We start from the raw sequence: 27,916 nt of genomic DNA on the forward strand, positions 1-27,916 counted from the left end.
TTTTTTTTTTTTTTTTTTTTTTTTTTTTTTTTTTTTTTTTTTTTTTTTTTTTTTTTTTTTGTGGTGTTATGAGCTATATTTGGTTAGAGAGAAATATGAGAAAATTTTGAGGATTCTTTTGCTATTGAACAAGTCTTTTTATAAAGCAATGCTTTGGATATAATTTTGAGGATTCTTTTGCTATTGAACAAGTCTTTTTATAAAGTAATGCTTTGGATGTCTAGATGGTATACTCTTCCAAAGTCTTTGTGTGATTAGTCTTCTTTTCATAAACTAGTCAATTGGAGGGAAAAGTATCTATGTTGGCTAGTTTGGAGGTTCGTCTTCCTCCCTTTTTGTTTTTTATTTTTTGGGTAATAATGATATGTTTTTTATTTCCCAGAGAGAGAGAGAGAGAGAGGGAGAGAGTAACCTGACGTTGTAAGCTAGGACACCTACCTGAGTGAGAAATTTGACGTTGTGAACTAGGACAACTGCCTCAGTGAGAAACTTTACAACACTTGTGGTTTCTCTTTCCTTCTTTATCAATCAAATTGAAATAATCTGCATAATTAGATTTACCTCTGAATATTGGTATAATATTGAGGAAGTACAAGTAACGAGTTTAAATTTTCTGTAATTTAAACTAGACTACTTCTATGAGGTCCTGAAGTTCCTTCATTTTCTAAATTGAAATTTGTTGAGCAAGGTAACTCAGTAATGTGATTCATTTGAGCAAGGTAACTTAGTAAGGTGAATTGGAGGCACCTTTCAATTTGGAAGAGATTTGTAAGGTAGTCTTTGGCTCTATAATAGAGGTTAGGTGGCAAGCTTTGAATGACTTTATGATGGCTTTCCTTCAAGATAAGTGAGATTGCTTGAAGAATGATTTGTGGAAGGTCTTTAGTGATCTCTATGAGAGAGGTACAATCGCTTCCACACAAATAAAACTTCTAGTTTTTGGATTCCTAAGGAGCAAAAAGAAGGTTAGAGAGTTTCGACCAATTATCTTGGTTACGTTTTGATATTTAAGATCATTACTGAGGTTTTATCTGATAGGTTGAATAAAGCTCTTCCCGCTATGGTTTCTATTTCTTGAGGGGCTTTTGTTGCATGAAGATAAATTTTGGATCAAATTCATTATTCTTAATGAGGTTGTTGAGGATTATATGCGTCATAAGTAGGAAGGAGTCAATATCCTGATTGATTTTGAAAAAGTTTATAATCATGTGGATTGGGATTTTCTAGACAAGATGCTATGAAAAAAATGCTCTTTTTTAAAATGGTGAGCATGAATTTGGTTTGTATAAGAACGGTTGATTACTATATTATTGTTAATAGTAAGCTAAGGGGTAATATATTTGTTTCTAGAGGTCTAAGGTAGGAAGACCGTTCTTTTATAATAATAGTTAAACCAAGGGGTAAGATGTTGCTCCTAGAGGATAGAAGTTTGAGGTAGGGAGACCACATTTCTTCTTTCCTCTTTTGGTTGGTGGTGCATGGATTTAGCATTTGATCTCTAGGGGAGTGGAGAAACGCGTTATTGCATCTACAGTTTGCTGATGACACAATATATATTTTGCTTTCGCAAGGATAATGTTGTTAATCTTAACCGTATTTTGTTTTTTCTTAATCCATTTATGGCCTTAAGATTAATAGAGGGAAGTATTTGGTCATTGGGTTGAATTATGATGATTCTAAGCTATTGGCGTGGGCCTATTCGGTAGGATGTGATGTGAGTAGCTTCACTTCTTTTCATTTGGGACTTCTCTTGGTCACAATCCCAAGAGCTTGACGTTTTGGAATCTTGTATGTTGAAGATTTAAAAATGTCGTTCATCATTGAGAAGTTGTTTTTCTCAAACTGAGGCTGATCGACTCTTCTGACTTGTCCGGTCTGTTATGAATGGGTCTCGAAATTCCAATCCCTGCTTAAAGTCTTTGATTATGTTAGCTTGAGCTTGAAAAGTTCATGAGAATTTTTTTTTTTTTTTTGTTGGAAGGAGATGAGGAGAGTGGGGGTTCTCACTTGTTGAGGTGGGAGGTAGTGTCAAAATTAGTGGACCATGGGGTTTTGAGGATAGGAAACTTGAGATTGTACGATGAATCACCTTTAGCTAAGTGGTTGAGGAGTTTTCTCTTGGAGCCTGACCCTCTTTGACATAGGATTATTGTGAACAAGTATGGTTTCCATCCCTTCAATTATATTACTAGTGGTGGATTTAAAGGCACATTTAGTAACCTCTGTACTACGATTTCGTTCGTTTTTCCTTTCTTCTCTTAGTTTATGAAATCCTTTATTGGGAATGTTAAGAACACAGTTTGGGAGGGAGTCCTTTGTATATCCTTTCTCATTTGCATCGTTTATCCTTGACAAGGTTGCATTTAGTGGCATCTATCTTGCCTTCTATAGGTGTAGTTGTTTTTCCTTGCATTCTCTTGGTTTTGTGCATCCATGATCTAATAGGGAAATGTTTGATGTAGTGAATCTCATCTCTTTCTTAGGAGATTTTATGGTTTTGTTTGTAAAGGGATATTTTCTTTTCGGCTCCTTGTTCTTCTGAAGGGTTTTCTTGTAATTATCTTTTCCATCTTTTGTGCAACTTTGCTTCCCTCAGGTCTCCTTTTTATTCCTCATTTTAGAAAAGTTCTTTTTATTTATTTATTATTATTATTATTTTTTGTTTATGGTAAACCATCTATTGTTGCAGTTCATTTTCATTTATGGGCAGAATAAAATTTGAAAATTTGAAAATTTGTTGAGAGTAATTCAAAGTTCGTTTATCTTGTATCTAAGAGAGATAGTTGCCTATGGCCAGTGAAGTTCGGGTGGAAGGTCTGGAGACCTTGGACTATCTTGACAACTTGCAACATAGAGAGCGTTTTACTGAACAGGGGGATGCTTTAACTTTTGAATCAGAAGTGAGTTCAAGTACTGTATATCTCTTCTCATTCTCTTAGTCATTGCATTTTATTCAGGCGTTCTCTTTTGTGTTTGGGTTCAATTAGGTGGACAAGATATATCTTAGCACTCCTACTAAGATTGCAATTCTGGATCATGAGAAGAAGAGGACTTTTGTGGTTCGAAAGGAAGGACTTCCAGATGCTGGTAAGAAATTCCCAAGTCTGTTTTATTTCTTTCTTTTCTTTTCCTTTGTGATCACCAGAAACGAGCGAGTCTGAGACGTACAATAGCCTCCCCACTTTTATCATCAGTCATAGTTGGTTCTTGATCCTTCTGTCTGGGAACTACTTGTAATTGTCCTGGGAACTACTTGTAATAGTCCAAATCCACTGCTAGTAGATATTGTCCTATTTAGGCTTTCCCCCAAAGTTTTTAAAATGCGTCTACTAGGGAGAGGTTTCCACACCCTTATAAAGGGTGTTTCGTTCTCCTCCCCCACCGATGTGGGATCTCACAATTCACCCTCATTCGGGGTCCAACGTCCTCGTTGGAACTCATTCCATTCTTCAATCGATGTGAGACCTCCCAAATCCACCCCCCTTCGGGGCTCAACGTCTTTGCTGGCACACCGCCTCATGTCTACCCCTTTCGGGGCTTAGCCTCCTCACTGACACAACACCCGGTGTCTGCCTCTGATACCATTTGTAACGGCCCAAGCCCACCACTAGTAGATATTGTCCTCTTTGGGCTTTCCCTTCCGGGTTTCCCCTCAAGGTTTTGAGAGGTTTCCACACCCTTATAAAGAATACTTCGTTCTCCTCCTCAATTGACGTGGGATCTCACACTCAAGATCTGAATAATGTCTTATTTTCTTTTGTAACCCTGATTTTCCATGGATGCCTCCATCCCTTTTGAATATTTCATTACTTCTATGATATAGTGTTTCTTTTTTGAAAAAAAAAAAGATGGCTGGGCAATGGAAGTGGTCTGGAATCCTTGGGATAAATAAGAAAGCCAAGGCAATAAATAGGTGACATTGGTATTTTACTGGTGCAGTGGTCTGGAATCCTTGGGATAAGAAAGCAAAGGCAATGGCTGACTTTGGAGATGAAGAGTACAAGTTCATGCTGTGTGTGGAGGCTGCTGCCATCGAAAAGCCTATTGCACTGAAACCTGGCGAAGAATGGAGAGGAAGACTCGAACTCTCTGCTGTTCCCTCAAGTTATTGTAGCGGGCAGCTCGATCCGCACAAAGTCCTCCATGGCATCTGAAAAACTTCATCATTCTGTTTTCCTGCTCATGTTTCAGGTACCACTTTACTTCTCTTGGCTTTATCATGGCTGTTCATATTTTTCAGCTAGTCTTGCTCCACAGACAAGGTACTAAGAAAAAAACTGATTATTTGTGGTTAACATTGCTTAAAAAGGGTGGTACTAAGAGATCTACGATATCCACTGAATGAAAACGTGTTTGAGGGTGATTCTGAATACGACAAAAGTGATTTGAACCATTTCAAAATCACTATAAAACATGCCCATAAACACGTTTGTGGGCATTGCTTTACTTGTTTACTAATAGTTTCAAAGAGTTCTAAAGCCGAGTTTGGAACGACGTTCGAGAAAAGATACTCTTTTCCGCTTTCATGGGGTAAAAGTACTTTTCATGAGTCATCTCAAACTCGGATTTAAGTAACTAAACTCCTCTCAATAGTATAATTTGAAACGATGAAATCGAATCGATTGAGTCTCCTTTTTCAGGTACAATAATAATATTGGTGCATTGTTGTGTGTTGCAGGTGAATTGTTTGAAATAAGTAGTGGATGTTGGCAGGAGAATCTGCTCTGCCCTCTCTTGTTCTTATTTGTTTTCCATATTTTGGATTGGAAGATGGATTTTGGAGGAGAGAGTAAAATAGAACTGTATGTGGCTTTTGTGTGGATGGCTATGGCCTCCTAAAATTCATATGAACATAAAATTTTAGTATATTTTCTGGTAAATAACCATATTTACCTTTACCATTTTGTTATAAATTCATGTAATTGTTTTGCTTTCTCTATTATTATGTTCTTTGTTTTCTTTCTTCATTTTTACCTTCCAAATTAGTAATCTTATTATATATAAACATGTTTAGAATTAAAAATATCCTTTTGGATGAAAGCCGTTAGTACTCTGTTTGAGAAACACTCTATTAATTTTTAATTGTTTCGAGAATATATTGAAATTTAAAAAGTTTTATTAACACATTTCAACATTTTTAAAAAGTGAGTACTAATGAAAATTTTAAAATTAATATTAACAATTTTGAAATCTTTATAAAATTTTAAAATGTACCTACTGTCGACATATGGATAAAAATTGTCTGACAATTTTATTTATATACTAATAGTAATAATATTTTTTCAATGTTTATGTGACACCTGAGTAAAAAATGGGTACATGAATGAAATGAGACCATATTTGAATAAGGTCGATTTTGAAGATAGAATGATTAGGAAAGACTTAATCTTGAGTAATTCCGATGTTCGTTTGGGTGAGTTTTAATAATGAAACTGACAACTTGATATCATTCGAAACATAGTTCATACTTCAAAGGTCAATTTTGTTGCGAGCGATTTCTTGGATTCAATTCATATTGTACTTGAAGGCATCGTATAGGTACCATACAATCCGTAGTAATAACGAAAATTGAAATATTCTTGGAGTTATGAGGTTGAGTACAAAAGCAGCTTCTCTTCTAAATTTGTTGAAAATTCTCATGTTTCCATCAACTAAAAGAAATAAGAAAAGTGTAAATAAAAATACGAAAAAAAAAAGAAAAAAATGTTCCGTTGCCGGGAATCGAACCCGGGTCTCCTGGGTGAAAGCCAGATATCCTAACCGCTGGACGACAACGGATTTGTTTACTAAATCTAAATTTTAATATTAAACTAGTATTTTAATAATAACGAAGTTTTCCATCGTCCATCAGATTCTCTCTCTCTCTCTTTCTTTTTTAATAAAAAAGAACTATTAATTAAAGTTAACAAAAATTGTTTGTAAAAAATTAAAAATAGAACTAAATCTCCAAGTATGGCTAATATTATTGCTATGACTCGATTTTTTTAGGCTTCGATTCCGGACCAGGACTAAAAGATGAGACGAAAGCAATATAATTCTATAGTTGAAAAACCAAAATCCAAATAAAAAATAATGGAAAATAGGTGTTGTTCTAGTTATTTATTGGGAACGAGATATAAAGTGAATAAAAAAAACTATCCACAAAAAAATACAAACTAATTAACACCTCGAATCAACACTCGTATGTGACAACGCAGCTTCTGAGCCCCTCCCTACCCAAACCGATATTTGAAGGAAAAAAATACAAAAATATTCGGAAAGAAACTTACTTGTAGGCTCTTATTGCTTTCTTAACCCAATAAGTTATCATGTGTTTTTATTAGGGTCTAGGAATGTGAGATCCCACCTCAATTCGAGAGGGGAACAAAACATTCCTTATGAAGGTGTGGAAACCTTTCCTTGATGGATGCGTTTTAAAATTTTGAGGGTGTGGAAACCTCACCATTCGTGTCATGAGCTTTTACACGCGAAGGGTAGGTTGCACGCGCGGGGCCACGTGCAAGTAACCACATGTGGTTGAGGAAGGTTAATCGCGTCCAGGGAATGACATGTGCGGAATTGGCATGTTTAGCTCCTAGGGTGTACATTCGAGACTCCCCGAGTGCTAATTTTGTTTGATTTTCTGGTCGCGACACGTGATGCATGCGAATTGACGATTCTAAAGTAGGTTGGGTCGTAGGTGCTAAACTAGGTTGTACATTGGTTCTCGAGTTAGTGGTTCGGGTTTGCTACTAGCGTTGTGACGTGTTAAGCGTCTCCCAACTTGACACGTGTCCTTGCTAGCAACGACGTGCCCCTCCTCCTCTCTACTAACACATGTCATCGTCTGGTTCGCTACCTTCGACTGCATTCAAACATTTTCCAAAATCAGATCACATTTTCTTCTTAATTTCTTTGAATTTCCATATTATTTCAGTACCAAAAAAAAAAAAAAAGTCATATAAATAACTATACATTTTATACATTATATGCTTTGTGAATACAAAAAGTTTGTCCACATAAAAATACATTATGTGACAATTTTTACCAACAAAAAGTATATCTCCCCACCAAAAACCTAAAGTTCATAAGATCTTTAGCAGCATTAATAATCATCATCATCTTCTCCTCTTCCTCCAAGGAACCTTCTCACAAAAGCTGCAACAGTTCCAAGAAAAATGAAGAGCACAAGAACATCAAAACCTCCTCCAATGCCTACAGCTACACTTGGGGTTGGTGCAAAGAATGAAAATGGTGACCATCCCCATCCTCCTCCATAGTATGGCACACCATAACCATACCCACCTACTAGAGGAGGCGCTACTCTCGGGTTTATGTAGATATTTGTCCTGTCGAATCAAACAGATAACATAGATTTGAAACATGATCAGAAACGACTCATTGTATTTAAAAAAGTCTTATCAAGCACTTAAGAAGTCATTTTAGGCACACTCTTATTCACCCAAAAGTGACCTTTATAGTAAGGGCTTAAACGGTTTAGAGATATCTTTCAAGCTTATAATGTTCAAGCTCTAAGTTCTTAGAGTGTTGTAGCGGAAGCCTTGTCCAAAAGTTAGCAAGGTGTGGACAATGAGTAAAGCATAAGAAGCAATATCATAAACGATCTGTTGTACTTGCAAGAGTCTTTTTAAGCACTTAAGAAGTCATTTCAAACACACTTTTACTCGCTCAAAAGTGACTTTATAGTAAAAACTTAAACGGTTTAAAGATACTTTCAAGCTTCTAAAGCTCAAGCTCTAAGTTCTTAGAGTATTGTAGCGGAAGCCTTTTCCAAAAGTTCGTAAGGTGTGACAATGAGTATAGCATAAGAAGTAAGATCAGAAACAAGCGGTTATATTTAAAAATGTCTTTTTAAACACTTTAGAAGTCATTTCAAACACACTCTTATTCACCCAAAAGTGACCCTTATAGTAAGGGCGTAAACCGTTTAGAGATATCTTTCAAGCTTCTAAAGTTCAAACTCTAAGGTGTGGGCAATGATTATAGCATAAGAAGCGAGCCTTCCATGGCTAATACGGTTTGAACTAATCTAGACACATGTTGAATACATGAATAGTTGAGATACATGAATAATTTGATACATTAATGTATTCAAACAGGGGTGAAAGCTCACATGTATTGATAATCGATATTGACATCTTTTGACGTATTTTCCTACTAGATAAATAGGTATAAGATTTGACCTTCGTAGTAGTAGTCGAGCAAAATGAAGTAATTTTCAAAAAAATACACGTTTTTGTTTCATCTAGATTGTGTACAAGAACAATTTTGTTCTCTTGTCTCTTGACTGCGAAGGTCTACTTAAACTATCATTTCGGTCTCTATACTATAGAATTCATCCTATTTTAATCTTTAAACTTTTAGCTATTCAAATTTAGTTTACATTATATCCATCAAATTTAAAATGGATTCTGAGTTAACTTTTCTAGAAATCTCATGATTATAATTTGTAGTTTCAATGTAGTCTCAATCATTTGTGTAATAGTTTCATAAATTTCAGTTCATATACTGTTCTACAGAGCATCAAAGTTCAAGCCAATCATCAACTCAACTAACAAAATTCAAAGCAAATTACTAGCAATCTTTGATACCTGGAATTGTTATTGATTCTCGGCGATGAAGACCGGGGAGCCGCCGATCGGAACGCCTGGCCGCCAACTCGGCCACCGGTCTTAGCGGCCGACGCATCATGAACCGATCCCAATGACAAAACCCCAGCCGCCAGAGTAACAATCGCAAGCTTCGCTAGTCGATTCTCATTTCCCCTCTCTAATCCACTACACATAAAAAAAACCAGAAATCGATTCAATCAATCAATCAGAAACCTAAATGACTCAAAACTGAAACGAAATCGCGGAATCGAACTTACTTAGGATCATCGGCGGGGGGAGGAAGTTTAGAGGCGATTATAGGATGGAAAGAATGGAGGATGTTGTTGGACCGGCGAGGGGTGGGGGCGGAGGAGAAGGAGAGGGTGGTGGAGAGAAAGCTGAGCTGCGATGAGGCCAACGACATGGTGAGGGGAAGATTGGAGTGTACTTCAATGGAGGACCGGAGAAGAAGGGATTTGTTTGTGTTGGTGAGGGGTTTTGGGATTTGAGAATGGGATTTTCGTGACTGTGAGGTTTCCACGTGGAAGGATTTCAGCTTCTCATTGGGAGTTTCAAGATTTTTGAACCAATGGCTCTCTCTCTCTCTCTCTCTCTCTCGTCCTAGTCATCCCTACAAGTATTATTTGTTGGCGAGCCCATCCCATAGTCCATGTAGTACCCAAGGTTGGGTGCGCAATCCTACCTGCATGACCAATGCCCAATTTTCGGATGGATTGACCGTGTAGAGTAATTCAAGCGAACTATCAAGTCACATGTCTTTAATCAACCTCACGCCTAACTCAACTGTATCGTATCAGAATGGAAAGGAAAGTGAAAGCTCTGCAAATATTGTTGCAGATACTATCGGCCTAAAGGGTTACCTTTGTCTTCTAGGGTTGTTGTGGTGGTCGTCTAGGTCTCCAGGGTGGTTTGGTGGTCTTGACATGAATTCACATATCCAAGTTTCTTAAGTCTAGATCGGTGAAGAGTACTAGCGACCACACCCTCTATCGTCTCTTACAATTCTAATGTGCTCAGTCTACTAGAGGCGTTCCATTCTAGATCATAGTTCAGCCAAATTGACGCTCTCACTGTAGTCCTAATCTATTTCTACTACTAATTTTCTATGGGGAGATTCACACATTCAATCACCTAAAGTTAATGTATGGTAAATCATGCATTCAGTCACACGTGCTCAACACCCAAAATGCAGATACACAATTTTCATCCTTTGTATTAGCACGATTGTGCATAAATAGTAGAAAAACTGTCCATTACGTCATGCAAAGATTAATCGAGTTATGCTAATAACAAGAGTGACTAATCCCATACTTATTCAATCGTGTTGGGCTCGGGTCATACCAAATCTATCTACATAGAGTTTGGTTTTACTAGCATGCATGTATATCCGAGTGATCCCTATAAGTATTACTTCCTAAAATCCATGTGGTTACTTTCATGATTGTCATGTACCTTCTCGAGCTAGGTTTTCCTCATATTAGGACCTCTAAAATTTCTGAAATTTCTCTGATATGTCTTAGTTGATGTAAAATTAGAGTTAGCAGTAACACTGGGGTGAAATCTGATAAACGAAGGTCGAATGGAGTAAAATAGAGTCAATCACATGCTCACGCACCTAGTCACGCACGTGGAGGGTTCCCCATGTGTGAGTACGTCACGTGCCTAAGGACGGATACGTGTGTTGTGCTGGTGCCTCGTGGTGATCAACGATTGGCTCTTCTAGCTCCAACGACCTATGTTCAAACCTAGAGGCATGTGGTTTTCCTTCCAATTATGTCGTCACGACTTGGCGTGATTAGACGGGTCACGAGTCATGGGTTGGTCGGTTGCGAATCTTGGATCAGGTCACTTGTGAGTCCTTGCTTTCCAACCAGACGCAGGCACACCCTCATGCAGTAGCCTAGCCACTCTTCCTCCCCCATTAGTCGACATATTTCATCGTCGATGCCCAACATGTGTCCTCTTCCAACAACTGCACACATCTCCCCTCTTTGGTCTGATCAACTCCGACTTCCTTTACAAAACTTACTTGAAATTCCTCTGAAAACAACAAAGAACCTCAAATTCATACCTATTGTTCTTCCTTGGATGAAATTGAATGATTCAAAAGCTCAAAATAGATATCCTCAATCTTGATCAACTTCAGAGATGAGACTTTTCACTGGGCAGATCCACTACCCTAGAAAATGGTGAACCTCTATCTCCAAATCTAGAGTGGGTCCGAGAGCAGCTAGAGAATTGTTGGAACTTCGAGGTACCCAGAGCCTCAGATAACCTAGAGTTAAGCTGGTGGATACCTATTAGATTAAGGATGCATCAAGAGCTTACAAGTAGGTTGCTTACTGAGTATTTTTATACTCATCTCTTTCTCATTTCTTTTTTAGGTGCTTGTCGACTATCGGTCGAGGTGGGAAGCGTTCGAAAGCTATGCGGTTACAAATGAGGACATTTCGAAGCCTCAGTCTATTTTCATATTTTGAGTAATTTGAATTTCATTTTGCAAATGTATCTCAAACTCGATTTTCCATTTGTAGTAATTGAACAACACTGCCTTGTAATTGGATTTTATTTTGTATGTAATGTATGTCTTTATTTGATTTAAATTTTATCGAATTTTTACCTTTTATTTTTATTTATTTTTGGTTTTATCTTTTTAGTCATAGTTCAAGTTTTGAAACCTAAAGAATCAAGTCCCGACACTATCTCACATATCAAACATCATAACATCACAAGATGTCATTCATACAGCATAGAAGTCGTTTAGACAAGCCTATAAGCATCCAACATAGAACCACTTATTTGGTTGGCGTGAGCCGAAAGCACTATGCTCCCTTGATACTAACTTAAAACTACTGCTTTAAATTGAATTCCACTTCCGGAGTTTTACAATTACAACTTAGAATTCTATTATAGAAATTGGCTCACCTGATTGACATAAAATAGTCTAATCTTAAACGCCTCCGAAAGTGTAAAAAACAACTCTAAAAGTATTTGACCCGAATCGAATCAAGCAAGAGACTGACCTGAAGCCATCAAAACATGAATTCTTCCACTGGCTATAATGTGAGATGAAACGAAACACTAGCGGTGTCTCTCTTGCGCACTCTCGTCCATGTGCATTATTGATAGTGGAGACCACTAGGCGAATGATGCATGGCAATTACCACTCCATGAATTCCCACATAGAACAACGACAAAAAAAACGACAGTGAGGCAACTTTAGATCTAAGGCTAACTAAATGAAATTGAAATCCTACTCAAACCAAAATGGAAAATTAAATGGAGATTGAACTCACCCAAGTCGAGTCATGTCGGTCGAACAACGAGGAAATAGTGACGAGGGGTGGAGAAATCAAATGACACGAGTGTAGGACATAGTGAGTGGAGAGATCCACGAAGGAGATGAGCTAAGAAGATAATCAGTCGATACAATGAAGTTGATATAGAGCTAGACACGAATAGTAGAGCTGAAACATGGACGGATGCCAACCTTCATATTGGTGATGTGAGTGCGTATGTTGATGATGCAAGCGAAGTCGAGGCTAAAAGTGATATGTAGATGGAAGCAACGAAGGCTTTCACTCAAAACATGCGTGTCGTTTGACTTTTACACCGTAGTTGTCAAATTGTGGACCAAATTTAATAATTTAATTAGAAAGATGGTTGGGCTTCCCCCTCAAGGGTTTAAATGGTGTTTCGTTCTCCTCCTAATCAATGTGGGATATTACAATCCACCCCCTTCAAGACCCAGCGTCCTTACTAGCATACCGCCTCATGTCCACCCCCTTCAGGGAACAACCTCCCCTCAAGTTGTTCTGTACACATGACAGAAGGCTTTCCCTTTCGAGCTTTCCCTCAAGGCTTTAAAATGCGTCTTTTAGAGTTACACGGTGGAGCGGTGCTCATGCCCTTCTGAGCTTCCTCTCAAGGTTTTTGGGCTTTCCGTTATGGGGCTTCCCCATTATGGGTCTGCTAGGGAAAGGTTGCATCTTTTAGAGTTACACAGCGGAACGATGCTCATGCCCTTCTGAGCTTCTTCTCAAGGTTTTTGGGCTTTCCGTTATGGGCTTCCCCATTATGGGTTTGCTAGGCAAAGGTTTCCACACCCTTATAAATAGTGTTTCGTTCTCCTCTCCAACCAACGTGGGTTTCCACACCTTTATAAATAATGTTTCGTTCTCCTCCCCAACCAACTTGGATTTCCACATGCTTATAAATGGTGTTTCGTTCTCCTCCCCAACCAACGTGGGATATCACTTTTCTTTCTATTTCAGTTGTTTGTTTTGACAATTTCAATCGTGGGTCACACCCAACAAACTTAAATAAGTGAAATAATTCACTTAAATCGACGTCGTCATCCCAAACATTCTCACACGATCTCGATATACAGATCTAGTAAACATGCATGCATGCGAACGCCAAGTCACGAAGATTCTTAATCGTGATTCCGTTTGGCGTCGAATGGAGACAACCAACCATCACTTGGATGGGCCAAATCGTATATTAAATAGGGGTTAAAATTGAATGCAGCTGGTGAGATGTAACATTATAGCAATGAAGTGTGTGTGAGTGTGAGTGTACGAGTTTTATTCACTCAGCACATGCAGCTCTCTGTTAGCCCTAAATCATTGAAAGATTTTGTTTCCTCTCTTGGCTCTTCCCTTGAGGTCCCAAGTGGAAGACATCGAGATATTTTGGAGCTTCCCCATTTTAATTGTCAAATGGTTCTAAGCCACACTTGCTAGGCCATCATGGCCTGGCCTAGCTCTTCTAACACATTCAAGAATATGGGGTATACATATATGTGGTGGGTTTTGGGTATTGGCTCCAAACTTGGATAACGAGTCGAAGCATCCAAAGCAGTGAAGTATCGTACTCTCTTTGTTCACTACGAGATACCCAATGTAGCTGTTGTGGATTATCATAGTTTTTTAAGCTTGAATTATTATAGAACCTTAAGTTTTCGAGGGAAATTTGAGCATAATTCAATTGATTACGAGGTTTGATTCTTCTCCTATAAATTATCAAAAAAAAAAAAAAAAAAAAGAAGAAAAAGATTGAGACTTAAAGCTACATATAACTGGACTTTTCCTTTCGGGTTTCCTCAAGAGTTTAAAACGCATTAGGGAAAGAGGTTTCTACACCCTTGTAAGGAATGTTTTGTTCTCTTCTCCAACTGATGTGGGACCTCACAATCCACTTCTTGGGTGGCTAGCGTCCTTGTTGGCACACTGACGGGTGTATAGCTCTGATACCATTTGTAACAGCCCAAGTTCACTGCTCGCAGATATTGTATTTTTTTTTTTTACGTTTCTTCAAGGTTTTAAAACACAACTACTAGGGAGAGGTTTCCACACTCTTATAAAAAATGTTTCGGTCTACTCTCCAACCGATGTAGGACCTCACAATAAGTGTCATATTTATGTTGCAGATTTTTCTATAGAGAAGTTCGTACTTGCTAGGGTTTCCCCCCTATGGTTGGTTAAGAATTCCTCGTGGAATTGAAAACTGATGTAAAAATCTAATAATTATCAAACGAGGTCTAATTTTTTATATTTTTTCAAACATAGATATGAACGTTACGGAAACAAACATATTTTTATTCAAAAGCTAAAAACTAAAAACTAAATCATTATGATCAATCTCAAGTCATTTTTTCTTCGCATATCTTAGAAATCTCCTCACATGTTGGATTGCAAAGAAAGAAAAACAACGAACAAAAGCCAAAAGCATAAGGACAAAATCGGTATTCAAACAAACCCGAAACCGGGACCAAACCCTTTTACAAAAGGGCGATTAAGGACAAACAAATAAGTCCACAAAACGAAGCATAGTGAAAGAGTTTGAGAGATACACATTGTGGTCAAAAAAGGAGGTGGGAAATAGCAGAATGAGCTGTGTTTGATTTGAAATGAGAGAGAAATAAAGAGTAAATAAAGAAGAGCTATAAAGGGGCTTAGAATGAATTGATGATATATAGAGAAGCTGCAAGAGAAGAGTCATGTGAAGGCATTTAAAGTGGGGTTTGGGTGTTCTTTGTTTGTTTATGCACATGGATAAAGGGACCCTCTTCAGGTAGCCATGCATGTGACGCCATGTGAACCCTTTCAAAAGAAAAAATAAAAAATCTTTCTCTTGCTCGGAATTCTATCATGTGTGTTTAAGAGCTCGGATGTTTAATTTTGGGGTATTTCTTTTTAACATTAACGTGTTTGGTTTAACAAAATGCGAGAGGGAGGGTCGGGGTATGAGGATTTGAAGTTCTGTTCTTGAGAAAATGAGTATATGTCAATTATCGTTGAGTTATGCTTGGTTTTAATAAGAAACCTGAACGTTTAACAAGTAAATAACGAAATGGGGTTGGGCTTTTTAGTACAACAAATTTAGGATACGAGGATTTGAACCTCTGTTCTTAAGAAAAGAAGTACATGTCAATTATCGTTGAGTTATGATTGCTAACAAGAAACCTGAACGTCTAACCAGTAAATAACGAAATGGGGTCGGGTTTTTTAGTACAACAAATTTAGGGTACGAGGATTTAAACATTTGTTTTTAAGAAAAAGAAGTACATGTCAATTCCGCTGAGTTATAATTGTTTTAAGAAGAAACCTAAACTTTTAACAAGCAAGTAACGAAATGGGGTCGATTTTCTTTAGTACAACAAACGTGGGGTACGAGAATTTAACCCTCAGTTCATAAGAAAAGAAGTACATGTCAATTATTGTTAATTATGCTTTCTTCAATAAGAAACCTAAACGTTTAACAAGTAAATAATGAAACGGGGTCGGTTTTTTTAGTACAGTAACTTTAGGATACGAAGATTTGAACCTCTACTCTTAAGAAAATGAGTACATGTTAATTATCGTTGAGTTATGTTTACTTTAACAAGAAACGTATCAGGTTAAACGATACACAATTAGGGTATCATACAAACATTAAACTAGAACTGAACTACATGTCAATTATCATTGAGTTACACCTACTTTAACAAGAAACATAAGAGGTTAAACAATACACAATTAGAGTATCATACGAACATTAAACTGAAACAGATAGATTAGAAAATTAGTCGTGTCGATGTAAAATCGAACCATCACCAAAAACCCTTTATTTTGGGATAAGATTTTTCACTTTTCCAACTATATCAACCACCACTCTTTCCCTTTTGTTTGAAATTCTCTCTCAACTCTCCTCTATGCTTCATTTCTTTCCTACATAAAAGGACACTTTCCCTTTGCTTTTCATCTTCAAAACCCACCAATTTCCTCTCTTCCAACACCCATTTCTTCATCAAATTCCAACCCATTTCAACCTAAATTCCTCAAAATCTTTGATATGGGAAGGCAAATTTTGAGAAAAAGAAAAAGGGTTCTTTCCCTTGAACCAAACAAACTTGCTTACACCATGTTTGCAAGAAACTATGTCAAATATTTGATGACATCTTTACCCAAAATCTCTCATCATCATCAACAACATCAAGAACAAAATTTTCAGAAGCTTGTGAAGTTTGAGGTTGACATGGCAATGGCTCAATCAGCAACTGAGTTTTCATGGGGCAATGCTCTTAAAAAGAAGCTTCTTCAAAGAGAAGATGGCAATGGGAGTAATGGGTTTGGTCTCTCTCTCCAAAGGGTGAAATTTTCTCGAGAAAATTTAGAGAGAGAAGACGAAGAACACGAAGAACGCGAAGAACACGAAGAACGAAAGATAGAAAATGGGCTGATGAAGCTGAGAAAAATCGTCCCGGGTGGTTCAAATGGAGAATTGGAAGAAGATGATTTGTTCAAACAAACTGAGAGTTATATAAAATGTCTTGAGTTGCAGGTCAATGTTCTTAGATGTTTGGTTGATACAAACACAAATTAATTTTCCTTTTTTTTTTCTTCTCAATTTTTTCTTGTTGATTTCTATTTGGAAAAGAAAGAACATATATATATATATATGAATTTTCAGTTAATTTATTTTTGTTGAAAATTTTAATTTAATTTAATTTTGAATCTCAAAATCGAGCGAAAGAAAGCGGATAGGAAATGGAAATAATTCTCGTACTACTGTTGCTATTCAGTTCTTTTGTTCATATATACACAAACAGATAAAATTTCATTATCTAGGTGGATCGTACATCTGTTTCGAAAAGTTTACTCGACAGTTCAATAGATTTCTGTTCCAAAAAATTTACTCGATAGTTCAATAGATTTTTGTTCCTTTTTTTAACTCTCCCGAGCAATAGGCTCAGGTCCCTTACGAGAAAAATTGACCTAGCTTTTAACCTAATGTAATAAAAAAAATTATGTCTTTTTCCTATTTGAATTTTGTATTATAATCTTGAACCCCAAAGAAAAAATAGGATTTTTTCAAAAAAAATTGACTAAGATTTTTAAATATTAAAATAATAATAATAATAAAGGGGTGAGACTTTAATTAAATGTTTTAGAAATGTTGTATCATTAATTAAAATTCTTTTGTTGGATTTCGTTGACTTTTCAACCATGATTCTTGGAAGTTTGAGGAGAAAAGTCAACCCCTTTGAGAATTGTATAAAGAATTTGTGTGGTTGGATTCTGTTGTCTATGTCAAAGACTGACCAATCACACCAAAGTCAATCTAAACAAATAATATAATATTCAAAAGATTAGGGACATATTCTTTTTCATAAATCAACTTTTTATGAAATAGCCAAATACTTCAATTTTAAATATTATAAAAATAAATTCAATTTCCAAACCTCTCTCTATATATATATATATATAGACCGGAGTTAGCATCCTATATGATCATTCTGTAAAACATTAATCTTCTCAATTAACGGATTTATAACAAAAATTAAATACTTCATGGTATAGTTTTATACAAACTCATGGTATAGGATACTTCAACTCACATGTCTCCACATGAACGATAAATTGCAAAATGGTTTGTATCAATAGTATTACTCGGATAAGACACCCATCTTTATCCATATACTATAGACTTGTTAGATTATTACTTGAACATGTTTTAAAAAGCAATTTCGCACAACTTTTATGAAGAAACTTGGAGGAGAAACGGACTGGAAGATCGAGTTCTGATCGATCATCAATAATGGTAAGTTACAAGTTTTTACCCAAATTTGAACACGTTTATTTTCCTCCGTAGCTAACGAAATTAAATGGTGTTGGAACCAAATTGGATCAAGTTGGGTAAAAAAGTTGAAAATGTAAAGAAAAAAATTTAGCGTAACCGCGATGAATTCGAGAAAAGATAAAAAGGATTGAAAATTTGTTTGCTGAACGACTCACCCATGGATTGAATACGCGACCTCGAGGAAAGGAAATGACACATGTCAAGCACGAACAAAGGAAAAAAATCAAGGAAATTTGCAAAAATAAAAGCGAAGCATGTCACACATTAAGTGCAAGTACCCAACTAGAAGCGTGTGACATACTCATGTGTGGTGGGGCGTGACAGTGCGTGCGAGCCTCTTTTTCACCCATTTCAACTCTTGCTTTACTAAATTTAATTGAACTTGAATTAGGATGAGATGTTATGGTCTATGCTCCGGTTGATTAATCCCCGTTGAACTTGCATGAATGTTTAGATAATGTTTCCGTGCTTTAGGTGATTGATAGGATTATCTCCCTAACAAAATATGTATCAATGTACCAAGATATAAGTAGGCTGCTTACGGAGTATTTTCATACTCAGCCCATTCTAGATTTCTAATTTAGGTATTCATTGCCTACCGATCGAGATGGGGGAGTGTTCGGGCGTTGCACGGTCACAGAAGGAGTTTTTCCAATACATCAGTTGTTCTGTAAATTTTGGATTTTTTTGTGTGGTTTATATTTTGTATCTCGAACCCTAATCTCCATTTTGTAAACCCTGATCTCCATTTTGTGATAAACTTGACAACACACTTAATTGATTTTCGATTTGATTTTAGTTGTGGTGTTGTTCTTTTGTAAGGTGGGCAAAATTTTACCATATTTTTATTTTACCATATTACCGCTTGAGATTCAAAGCATCAAAAATCAGATTGTAACACTGATCTACTCAAATTCTTAATTTTATTACCTAAAAATATAGAGCGTTACAAAAGATTTCCTTTAACAAATAAATTTATTATGCAATTTTGTATATATATATATATATATATATATATATATATATATAAATGCCTCATTTTAATTAATAAAGGGTATGACAATGGAGAAAAATCAATCATTATAACAATAAATTATAGAATCCAAATCAATTTTCTATTTTGGAATATGAATTAAAAAAAAAAATACATATCTTACTATTTATTTTACTTGCTAAATATTCAAAATGAGAATCAATCTAAATTAAATGTGAAGTTTATTAGGAAAGTAGAAATAAAGAATAATAAGAAAATAAATTTGAGAATAAGAACAACGTTGGTGAGATATCATATTAGTTGGAGGGAGGAATGAAACATTCCTTATAAAAGTATAGAAACATCTCCTTAGCAGACGCGTTTTAAAACCGTGAGCCTAACGGCAATACGTAACCGGTTAAAGCGGACAATATTTACTAGCGGTAGGTTTTGGTTGTTACAAATGGTATTAGAGTAAAACACCAAACTGTGTGTTAATGAGGACACTAGGCCTCCAAGGGAGTGGATTGTGAGATCCCACATTGGTTGGAGATAAGCGTGTGAAAACCTCTCTCTAGTAGATGCGTTTTAAAACCGTGAGGCTGATGACGATACGTAATGGGCCAAAGCGAATAATGTATGCTTGCAGTAGGTTGTGACGGTTACAAATGGTATCAGAGTCAGACACCAAGCTGTGTGTCAGTGAGTACACTAGGGCTCCAAGGGGGTGGATTATGAGATCCCAGTTGAAGATAAGGGTGTGAAAACCTTTCCCTAGCAGACGAGTTTTATAACTGTGAGACTGACGGCGATACGTAACGGGTCAAAGCGGACAATATCTACTAGCGGTAGGTTTGACTGTTACAGTGGTATCAGAATTAGACACCAAGTCATGTACCAACGAGGACACTGGGTCTCCAAGAGAGATGGATTGTGAGATCCCAAATCGGTTGGAGATAACGATGTGAAAACCTCTCCCTAACAGACTCATTTTAAAATTGTGAGGCTAACGACAATACGTAACGAACCAAAACGGACAATATCTGCTAGCGGTAGATTCTGACTATTACAAATGGTATCAGAGTCAGACACCAAATTGTGTGTCGATGAGGACATTAGACCTCCAAGGGGGTGGATTGTAAGATCTCACATTGGTTGGAGATAAGCATGTGAAAACCTCTCCCTAGCAGACGTGTTTTAAAACCGTGAGGCTGACGACGATACGTAATGGGGCAAAACGGAGAATATCTGCTAGCGGTAGGTTGTGACCGTTACAAATGGTACTAGAGTCAGACACCAAGTCGTGTGTTAGCGAGTACACTAGGCCTCCAAGGGGGTAGATTATGAGATCTCAGTTGAAAATAAGGGTGTGGAAACCTCTCCCTAGCAGACGCATTTTATAACCGAGAGGCTAACAGTGATACGTAACGTGCCAAAACAGACAATATCTGTTTGCGGTAGGTTTTGATTGTTACAATGGTATCAGAATTAAACACCAAGTCATGTGCCAACGAGGACACTGGATCTCCAAGGGGGATGGATTGTGAGATCCCAAATCGGTTGGAGATAACGGTGTGGAAACCTTTCCCTAGAAAACTCATTTTAAAATCGTGAGGCTAACAACGATACGTAACGAGCCAAAACAGACAATATCTGCTAGTGGTAGGTTCTGACCTACAATGGTATCAGAGTCAGACACCAAACCATGTGCCAATGAGGACACTAGGCCTCCAAGGGGGTGGATTGTGAGATCCCACATTGGTTGGAGATAATCATGTGAAAAACTCTCCTTAGCAGACATATTTTAAAATCGTGAGGCTAACTACGATATGTAATGGGCAAAAACGGACAATATCTACTAGCGATAGATTTTGATTGTCACAAGTATTAGAGTCAGACACTAAACCGTGTGCTAGCGAGGACAGTGGGCCTTCAAGAAGCTAGATTGTGAGATTCCACGTTGGTTGGAGATGAAGATGTGAAAACCTCTTCGTAGCAGACACATCTTAGCCAACTTTTGATTATTTGTTTTGCTACAGAACCCACGAATCCAGACTCTTGTACCGAATGGTTTCCATACACCTAACGACAATTACACGAACCATATTCTCATTTGTTCGTTTCCATTTTTTAAAAGTAAAATCAACACAAAAAAAACCCTAATTTAAACATAGCCAGTTGTGAACTTAAATGTGGCAAAAATGATGAGAAGATGGGTCCAACATCACAGCATTGGCCAGCAATATTTGATCTGTCACCACAAAAGCAATTGCCATTTCCTTTCCTTTGTCTTTAGAGAAAAGACAGCCATTATCATTCTATGACTCACTAACTCTCCGCCATCCGCCGTTTGGTTATCAGATCTAAGATGTACGCAGATTTAAATACTTTTTCGTTTACAGGATATGCGTTGGGTCTCCCTACTCATGTATGAAAAAATTCATATCATCATTAGTGCCAGCTCGTCGGAGTCTATCCACAAAGATGCGTATAGGGAGGAGTTTGAGGTCTGTAGGGTCCAAGCAACTAGGACTTTCATCAAAGGGTCGAAGGAAGTTGAGCAAACGTAAAGGATGAATCACTTTCCGGGCATTTTGGGAATAATGTTCAGGGGTTGGGATATTTTCGTAAAAATCATCCCACCGGAGCATGTGAACTCGAGGTGGGGCTCAATCTCACCATCTATCCCTCTTTTCAAATCTCAACCTTCTAAATAAAACAACAATTTCGGCCCAAACCAATGAAAGTTTGAAGCTAAAAGTAAGAAATTTCGTGAAAACTGGTCGATACGGTAGATTCTATAAGAACTTTCTAACGTTCAAGTAATTCGATACGAAAAAATGTGCAACATAGAAAAAAGGGTAGAAATTTGAATTAATGCTTAAATTGACGAAACACATTGCTTCGACATTATGGTAAGGAGTTAAAAAACCGAACCGAGTTCGGTTTTTTTTGCATCTTACTACATTGAAAATACATAAAATAGTAGGCAAAAACTAAGAAAATTACAAGGCAAGCACACAAGCTCTCTGTATGTTGGAAAGGGTTGGGAAATTAGGACAACTTTTTTTTTTTGTTTGTTTCTTTGTCTCTCTCTCAAACATTCTCTTTCTTTCCTTAGCACAACAAAGTGATTCACAATTCATTAATTCATCGTGTCTTTGTATGAGTAATAATCTTCTCACACTGTGTAGTGCTGCTGGATCGTGTCGATATCGAGCCCCTTCAACTTAACGACTGACTCGACGTGACCCTTGAGCGTGTTGAGCTCACGAAGCCTAAGACAACGAGAAAGGATGTGATTAGAATACTATAAATGGTTTCCAAAGACACAATGTTACAGTGATGTGTTATCTAACCTTGCAATCTCGGCACGTCTCTTAGCTTGCTCGGCGATCTCAGAGAGTTCTCGGTAGCTACTCTTTTCGGAGAAGATGTTTGTCGATTCGGGTGGTTGAAGTCCATGTAGTGTCCTTTGAGCAAGTGCCCATTGAGCTTCCCTTTCTTCTTTTCCATAGTCTTTCTTAGTAGTGAAGGCAGTCTATTTGCACAAACACGACCCATAAGCACACAATTTTATGCTAGCAGATATTGTCCTTTTGGGGCTTTCCCTTTCGGGCTTCCCCTCAAGACTTTAAAACGCGTTTACTAGGGAAAGGTTTCCACATCCTTATAAAGGGTGTTTTGTTCTCCTCCCCAACTAACGTGGGATATTGCATTCTCTAAATGACGAGGACGAAAAGAAAAACGTACCTTGTTTTCTAACATGCTCACCCACGCCTTTCCGCTCAAGATGTATCGAATAGCGAACTTCATGATATCGAGCGGAATGTAAAAAACAATGCTATAAAGCCAGATGACACCAGCCCATCCCCATCCAACGCCCTTGATCTTAGCAAATGACCAATCAGCATACACAGCTATCACAGTTGCAACCTACGACACAACAAAAAAACATTTTAGCTACCAGACATAGTTCAAGTAGTGAAATTTGCATAGTTTTAGTGTGTTCTTACCAATTGTGCAATGAAGAAAGCGCTGACTAAGAGAAGTCCGGGACGCTCAACGTACGACCAGCTACGTGATCGAGTTACGAAAATCAAAGCTTGGCTAACAATACTCACTTGCAAGTACAAAGCAGCCATCTTTTCGTCTTCGTTATGACGAATCGATCTCACACCGAATTTATCCTACATTGTAACGAGTTATAAGTACTAAAACTTTATATGATTCCGAAAAGTAAAGGCTGGGCGCACGAAACATACAGTGAAGAAGTCGGTTCCGTCCATTAGCCAGAAGAATATAACCGTCATCAACGCCAAGTACCCACCGAGTACTACTCCGGTGGCGAAAATCTCCTTGAGTTTCCAACTGTCAGGCAATGGAGATGGCTTCACTCTGTCCTTTGAGATTGTCATAATTGTACCTTTAAAACAGAACAATGCAGGGCATCAATATTGATTGTTTCGGTTCTTTCGAGCTATAAATGACGGTTTATCGTTAACTCACCGTCGTTCAAGATGGCAATAATTAGAACCATGAACGGTGAGAAATCGAACTTCCAAATGAGAGCGATCAACATGAAACCAAACTGCAAAAGACGAATGAAATATAAATTATATGATTGATGAAACGAGCATAGTAACTATCGAACCGAGTTTAAGCGAGGATTGCATACGTACCACAATACGAATGGTGATGGAAACTGCATAAATCTGTAGAGACAAAAGAGAAGAGGAGACATGGTCAAGTGCTTGGACAAATACATGTGAGTCGAGTTAGCTAGCGATTTACGTGTCGAAAGGAGTGACTTACGGTATAGTTCTTCATCCTTTGGAAGATTGCTCGGCTAGTCAACACGGCACTGATGATAACACTCAATCCAGGCTCGGTTAGAACGATATCCGATGCGCCTCGTGCAGCATCAGTAGCATCAGCAACAGCAATACCAATGTCAGCCTTCTTCAAAGCAGGGGCATCATTGACACCATCTCCTGTCATTCCACAAATGTGCTTCCTTTCTTGCAGCTTCTTGACAATTTCATATTTGTGTTCTAGAGATCGCGTTAATATCGAAAACGTTAGTGAATTCGAAACAAAAATGTAGCATATAATCGATGTTCGAGCGTTAACAACAATCACCTGGAAACACTCCGGCAAATCCATCAGCTTTCTCAATCAACTCTTCAACTGGGAGGCCAGCAATGCTTTCGTCCTTGTGTTGACCGAGTAAGGAAGATGACGGGTACATGTTCGTTCCCATTCCGAGTCTTCGGCCGGTTTCTTTTCCAATAGCAAGTTGATCACCTGGTATGGAGGTTGGTCGGGGTCGAATGTTAACGTACAGAACATCACGGAGAAGGATTTCGATACATTAGGACGAAGGAATCACCTGTAATCATCTTGACATTCACTCCCAAGTTGAGAGCTCGGCGGATGGTTTCAGCACTGTCGTGTCGAGGAGGATCGAAAAGAGGCAACAAACCGACGAATTGCCATGGAGAACCAGGACTCTCCTTTGTTTTCTCAGGAACTTCCTGTGTAAAACATAACAAGAACCAATGATCAAAGGATGGTTCAATCATCAAAGTAAAAGTTCACACTCGATGGAGGAGCGGAATTCGAACCTGTCGAGCAACAGCCAACGATCGAAGTCCACGCTCGGCAAACTTGTCGATTACAGAAAACACCTTCCTCTTGAAGTCCTCTTTGCAGTTGCAAAGACTCAAGATCTGCTCATAAGTATCATATAGGTTATAAGGCATGGTAATCAACTAATCCATACATTGTTTTGATACGAATACGAATATGAATACGACGTGTACCTGCTCGGGAGCTCCTTTGCTAGCACGGTGCCAGTTACCGTTGGAATCGATGTAAGTCAAGGCAGTTCGCTTGTCGACAGGGTTGAATGGGAGGAAGTGAACTTCTCTAATGCCAGCTCTTGCCTGCAATAGAACAAGACGTGTTTAAAGAACTGTGATTGAGTGAAAGCGTGTGGTGAACGAATAACGAACGAAGATAACCGTACCTCTTTCGGGTCAGCAAGCATACCGACCATGGCAGCATCAATGGCATCCTGGTTTTCAGTCCTAGAAGCCCGGGCAGCAAGAAGAACGACATGGTCTTTGTCGACACCCTTGACAAATACCTCAATCAAGTTCTTGTCAACACTCAACTTGTTAAGCGTGAGCGTTCCGGTCTTGTCGCTGCAGAGGACGTCCATACCGGCCATTTCTTCGATGGCAGTCATTCTCTTGGTGATAGCTCCCTGTTGGGACAACTTGTGAGATCCAATAGCCATAGTGACAGACAAGACAGTAGGCATAGCAATGGGAATTCCTCCAATCAAGAGAACCAAAAGATTGTCGATTCCATCTCGGTAGGCACGGTGTTGGATCGGGTACATGACGATGATCTCGATCAGCATACCAATGGCAATGGAACAGATACAGAAGTTCCCAATGGCAGTGAGAACCTTTTGGAAGTGACCAACTTGGTTGGTGCTGTCAACCAGATGAGCTGCCTTTCCAAAGAAGGTGTGGACACCAGTGGCAATAACAACAGCTTCTATTTCTCCTTGTTTGCAAGTTGAACCTGAGAACACTTCATCCCCTGGATGCTTCGTCACCGGAAGCGATTCTCCCGTCAATGCAGATTGATCCACCTTTAACGGATCACCCTCCAGAAGACGAGCATCGGCCGGGATGATGTCTCCCAATTTGACACTAATCACGTCTCCTGGTACCAGAATTGCTGCATCTTGTTCACACCATTTCCCATCCCTCAGAACCTATCAATACCATATCATATCATATCATCACCAAACAAACAAACAAGCTATGAAGAAGAATTGATATCTATGATCACCAAACAAGCCATGAATTGATATCTATGATCACCCAACAAGCCATGAACAATTGATATCTATCAACAAGCCATGAATTGATATCTATCATCACCAAACAAGCCATGAAGAATTGATATCTATGATCACCCAACAAGCCATGAATTGATATCTATGATCACCAACCAAGCCATGAAGAATTGATATCTATGGTCACCCAACAAGCCATGAATTGATATCTACTACTAACCTTAGTCTTAGGAGCAAGACCAGCCATAAGAGCAGCAGCAGCATTACCAGCATTGTTCTCTTCAATGAAACTAATGGTGGAGTTGATAACCAGCAGACACACGATACCGACGAAGTCCTGCCAATCCGGTCCCTTACCGCCTCCGTTAGCCAAGGCAATGGCCATGATAGCTGCAGCCTCCATGACCCATGAAAGGGGATTCCACATAAAACCAAGGAACTTCAGAATCTTGCTTTCCTTTTTCTCTTCTAGCTTGTTGGGCCCAAAGATTTGAAGACGGTTCTCCCCTTCTTGAGATGTTAAACCTTCTCTTGTACATTTCAGCTGCTCAAACACTTCTTCAATGGGGATTTTCTCCTGCAATTATACAAATTACACCCAAATCTATGGATTTAGCTAATCAAATACTAATTAATCTTAAACCATCATTACTCACAAAACTAAGGGCCCATTACGAGTTCAAGTCAAACATGAGAACGGTTGGATGATAAAAGTTCCACATCACCTCATTTAGGGAATGATCATAGGTTTATAATCAAATAATATTCTCTCCATTGGTACAAGAGCTTGTACTAAAAGTGGACAATATCATACCATTGTAGAGAGACGGGTTCATCTAACACTAACCACTAAAATATTATATATATATAATATGCCCAAAATAATTGGGAGGGGTCCCACAATAACTAATATGAGAGCCTATTCAGTGTGATCAATACCATCTGGTTACGGAGAGTCGTAATTCCTAACTTGATATTTATATATAAATAAATGAAATTGCTTTTTAAAATATTTATAGCTGTTAAACAACAAATTTTATTTTTAATACTTGTAAGAATATTAAATTTTTTTAGTTAAAAGTTAAAATTTTTAACTCTAGTTTAATAATTTTTAATTTTTTTAAAAAAAAGAGTGATTAAATTTGTAATTTAATATATTAAAGCGATTTTTTTTTTTTGGAAAAAGACAAAAAAAAAAAAGTGAGTCACCGCCGAGTTGGCGAGTTGGACTCGGAAAGGAGACAAGAGAATTTATATTTGCGAACGAAAATTCAGGCGACCCCTCGGGGATGATGTCAAACCCCCAATCACAGCCGCGTTGACTATAAATTACCAAGTGGTCCCCACCACCAAAAATTAACACACACACACACACACAAAATAATAATAAATTAATTAACACAAAACAACCCACGTGCTTGGCGCGTGTGGTCCCACAGCGACGGCGGTGGCGCGTTGGTCGTAAATATCCGCAAGACGAAGGGTAAAATGGGAATATATAAAATAATTTGGTGAATCCAAAGCGGGTCGGGTAATTGTCAGGTAGGGTCAAAACCGTTGAAATGTAAAAAAAAAAAAAAAACCTCTTTTTTTCAGAAAAATAAATAAATAAAAGTACCACGGAGAGTACCATAAATTCCCAGTTTTTTTTATTTTTTATTATCAAAAAATTAATTCCCAGTTTTTTTTATTTTTTATTATCAAAAAATTAAATTTTTTTTTAATAAAAAAAAAAAAAGACAGCCCTAATATTGCTTTTCTGTATTGCACATGCTCAGATCCAGCTAAAGAAATAAAAAAAGAAAAAAAGAAAAAAAAAGATCTGTTTGGCTGGCGAGAAAAGGTGAGAAAGTAAAAGGGAAAATAAACACTCTCTGTTCTAAATCAGTGAGATTTTCACAAAATGAGTACTAAATTCAATCAATAACTTCAGATCAGTACCATAATCAACAGATACATACTATAATTTTGATATCAAGGGGGGTGTTTGGGGGTCGGGAAAATTAAAATTTTCCCGAGAAAATAACAGGATCAAGAAAGAAAAATACCAGATCAACCGTCTCGTTCTTGATCCCCTCCAGAGTTAAACCGGTGTCGTTTCCCATCTTGAATCGAGTTGTTCTTCACAAGAAAAAAAGAAAATTGGGTTTTTTTTTTTTTTTTAAATTTTTGAGTTTCAGAGAAGAATCATCGATTCCAGAAGTGGAATTTTCTCAGCGTTTTCCCGAGAAATGTAACGATTTTCCCGGGAAAATTAGTGTTTGGGAGAAGAGAAAATGAGAGAGAAAATGTGAAGAAGAAGAGAGTGTGAGAAAAGGGGTGAGGAATTGG

At 37.8% G+C, this 27,916-nt stretch overlaps 4 protein-coding genes and 1 non-coding gene across 8 annotated transcripts in view; 2 read left to right on the plus strand and 3 right to left on the minus strand.

Annotated features, from left to right (window-relative positions):
• LOC111444352 (putative glucose-6-phosphate 1-epimerase) overlaps positions 1–4,917 on the plus strand; it is an 8,036-nt gene extending 3,119 nt beyond the window's left edge. The window contains exons 6-9 of one of the 3 annotated variants that reach the window (XM_023082434.1): positions 2,798–2,900; positions 2,988–3,087; positions 3,940–4,191; positions 4,679–4,917. In XM_023082434.1, coding sequence (XP_022938202.1) covers positions 2,798–2,900; positions 2,988–3,087; positions 3,940–4,154 — 418 coding nt within the window. In that variant the 3' untranslated portion in view covers positions 4,155–4,191; positions 4,679–4,917. Of the gene's footprint in view, positions 1–2,797; positions 2,901–2,987; positions 3,088–3,866; positions 3,905–3,939; positions 4,192–4,675 lie in introns of those variants that run through there. The other 2 variants (XM_023082432.1, XM_023082435.1) reach the window with 2 other exon arrangements.
• Positions 3,686–27,916, minus strand: LOC111444349 (plasma membrane ATPase 4). 2 transcript variants are annotated; one of them, XM_023082423.1, is made up of 15 exons: positions 27,634–27,916; positions 25,806–26,162; positions 24,740–25,501; positions 24,534–24,656; positions 24,336–24,440; positions 24,101–24,245; positions 23,851–24,015; positions 23,524–23,762; positions 23,391–23,423; positions 23,218–23,299; positions 22,974–23,134; positions 22,725–22,898; positions 22,462–22,644; positions 22,020–22,249; positions 3,686–3,698 (listed from the first exon to the last, which is right to left on the minus strand). In XM_023082423.1, the coding sequence occupies exons 1-14, from the start codon at positions 27,688–27,690 to the stop codon at positions 22,046–22,048; spliced, it is 2,790 nt and encodes a 929-aa protein (XP_022938191.1). In that variant the 5' UTR covers positions 27,691–27,916; the 3' UTR covers positions 3,686–3,698; positions 22,020–22,045. The 2 variants fall into 2 exon arrangements, with proteins under 2 accessions (XP_022938191.1, XP_022938190.1); XM_023082422.1 differs by lacking the exon at positions 3,686–3,698 and adding an exon at positions 21,559–21,986 and having other exon boundaries at positions 22,068–22,249.
• Positions 5,707–5,778, minus strand: TRNAE-UUC. Its single transcript has one exon. It is a non-coding gene; the product is annotated as a tRNA-Glu (tRNA).
• On the minus strand, positions 6,940–9,096 carry LOC111444353. The gene is made up of 3 exons (XM_023082436.1): positions 8,870–9,096; positions 8,592–8,777; positions 6,940–7,328 (listed from the first exon to the last, which is right to left on the minus strand). The coding sequence occupies exons 1-3, from the start codon at positions 9,013–9,015 to the stop codon at positions 7,085–7,087; spliced, it is 576 nt and encodes a 191-aa protein (XP_022938204.1). The 5' UTR covers positions 9,016–9,096; the 3' UTR covers positions 6,940–7,084.
• On the plus strand, positions 15,771–16,512 carry LOC111444354 (transcription factor bHLH146-like). The gene has a single exon (XM_023082437.1). It carries the CDS (start codon positions 15,948–15,950, stop codon positions 16,476–16,478), a length of 531 nt encoding a protein of 176 aa, XP_022938205.1. The 5' UTR covers positions 15,771–15,947; the 3' UTR covers positions 16,479–16,512.

The sequence above is a fragment of the Cucurbita moschata genome, unplaced genomic scaffold (assembly GCF_002738365.1).
Source record: "Cucurbita moschata cultivar Rifu unplaced genomic scaffold, Cmos_1.0 Cmo_Scf00006, whole genome shotgun sequence".
Classification (NCBI taxonomy): domain Eukaryota; kingdom Viridiplantae; phylum Streptophyta; class Magnoliopsida; order Cucurbitales; family Cucurbitaceae; genus Cucurbita; species Cucurbita moschata.

Excerpts from the sequence above, each read along its gene's own strand:
- LOC111444353 (XM_023082436.1), bottom strand. The coding sequence starts at position 9,015 with ATGTCGTTGGCCTCATCGCAGCTCAGCTTTCTCTCCACCACCCTCTCC. Across the intron at positions 8,778-8,869 it reads CCCCCCGCCGATGATCCTAA|TGGATTAGAGAGGGGAAATG; the intron begins GTAAGTTCGATT and ends TTTTATGTGTAG. Across the intron at positions 7,329-8,591 it reads AGAATCAATAACAATTCCAG|GACAAATATCTACATAAACC; the intron begins GTATCAAAGATT and ends TTGATTCGACAG.
- LOC111444354 (XM_023082437.1), top strand. The coding sequence starts at position 15,948 with ATGGGAAGGCAAATTTTGAGAAAAAGAAAAAGGGTTCTTTCCCTTGAA.
- LOC111444349 (XM_023082422.1), bottom strand. The coding sequence starts at position 27,690 with ATGGGAAACGACACCGGTTTAACTCTGGAGGGGATCAAGAACGAGACG. Across the intron at positions 22,250-22,461 it reads TGAGCATGTTAGAAAACAAG|ACTGCCTTCACTACTAAGAA; the intron begins GTACGTTTTTCT and ends TTGTGCAAATAG. Across the intron at positions 21,987-22,067 it reads AGACGTGCCGAGATTGCAAG|GCTTCGTGAGCTCAACACGC; the intron begins GTTAGATAACAC and ends TCGTTGTCTTAG.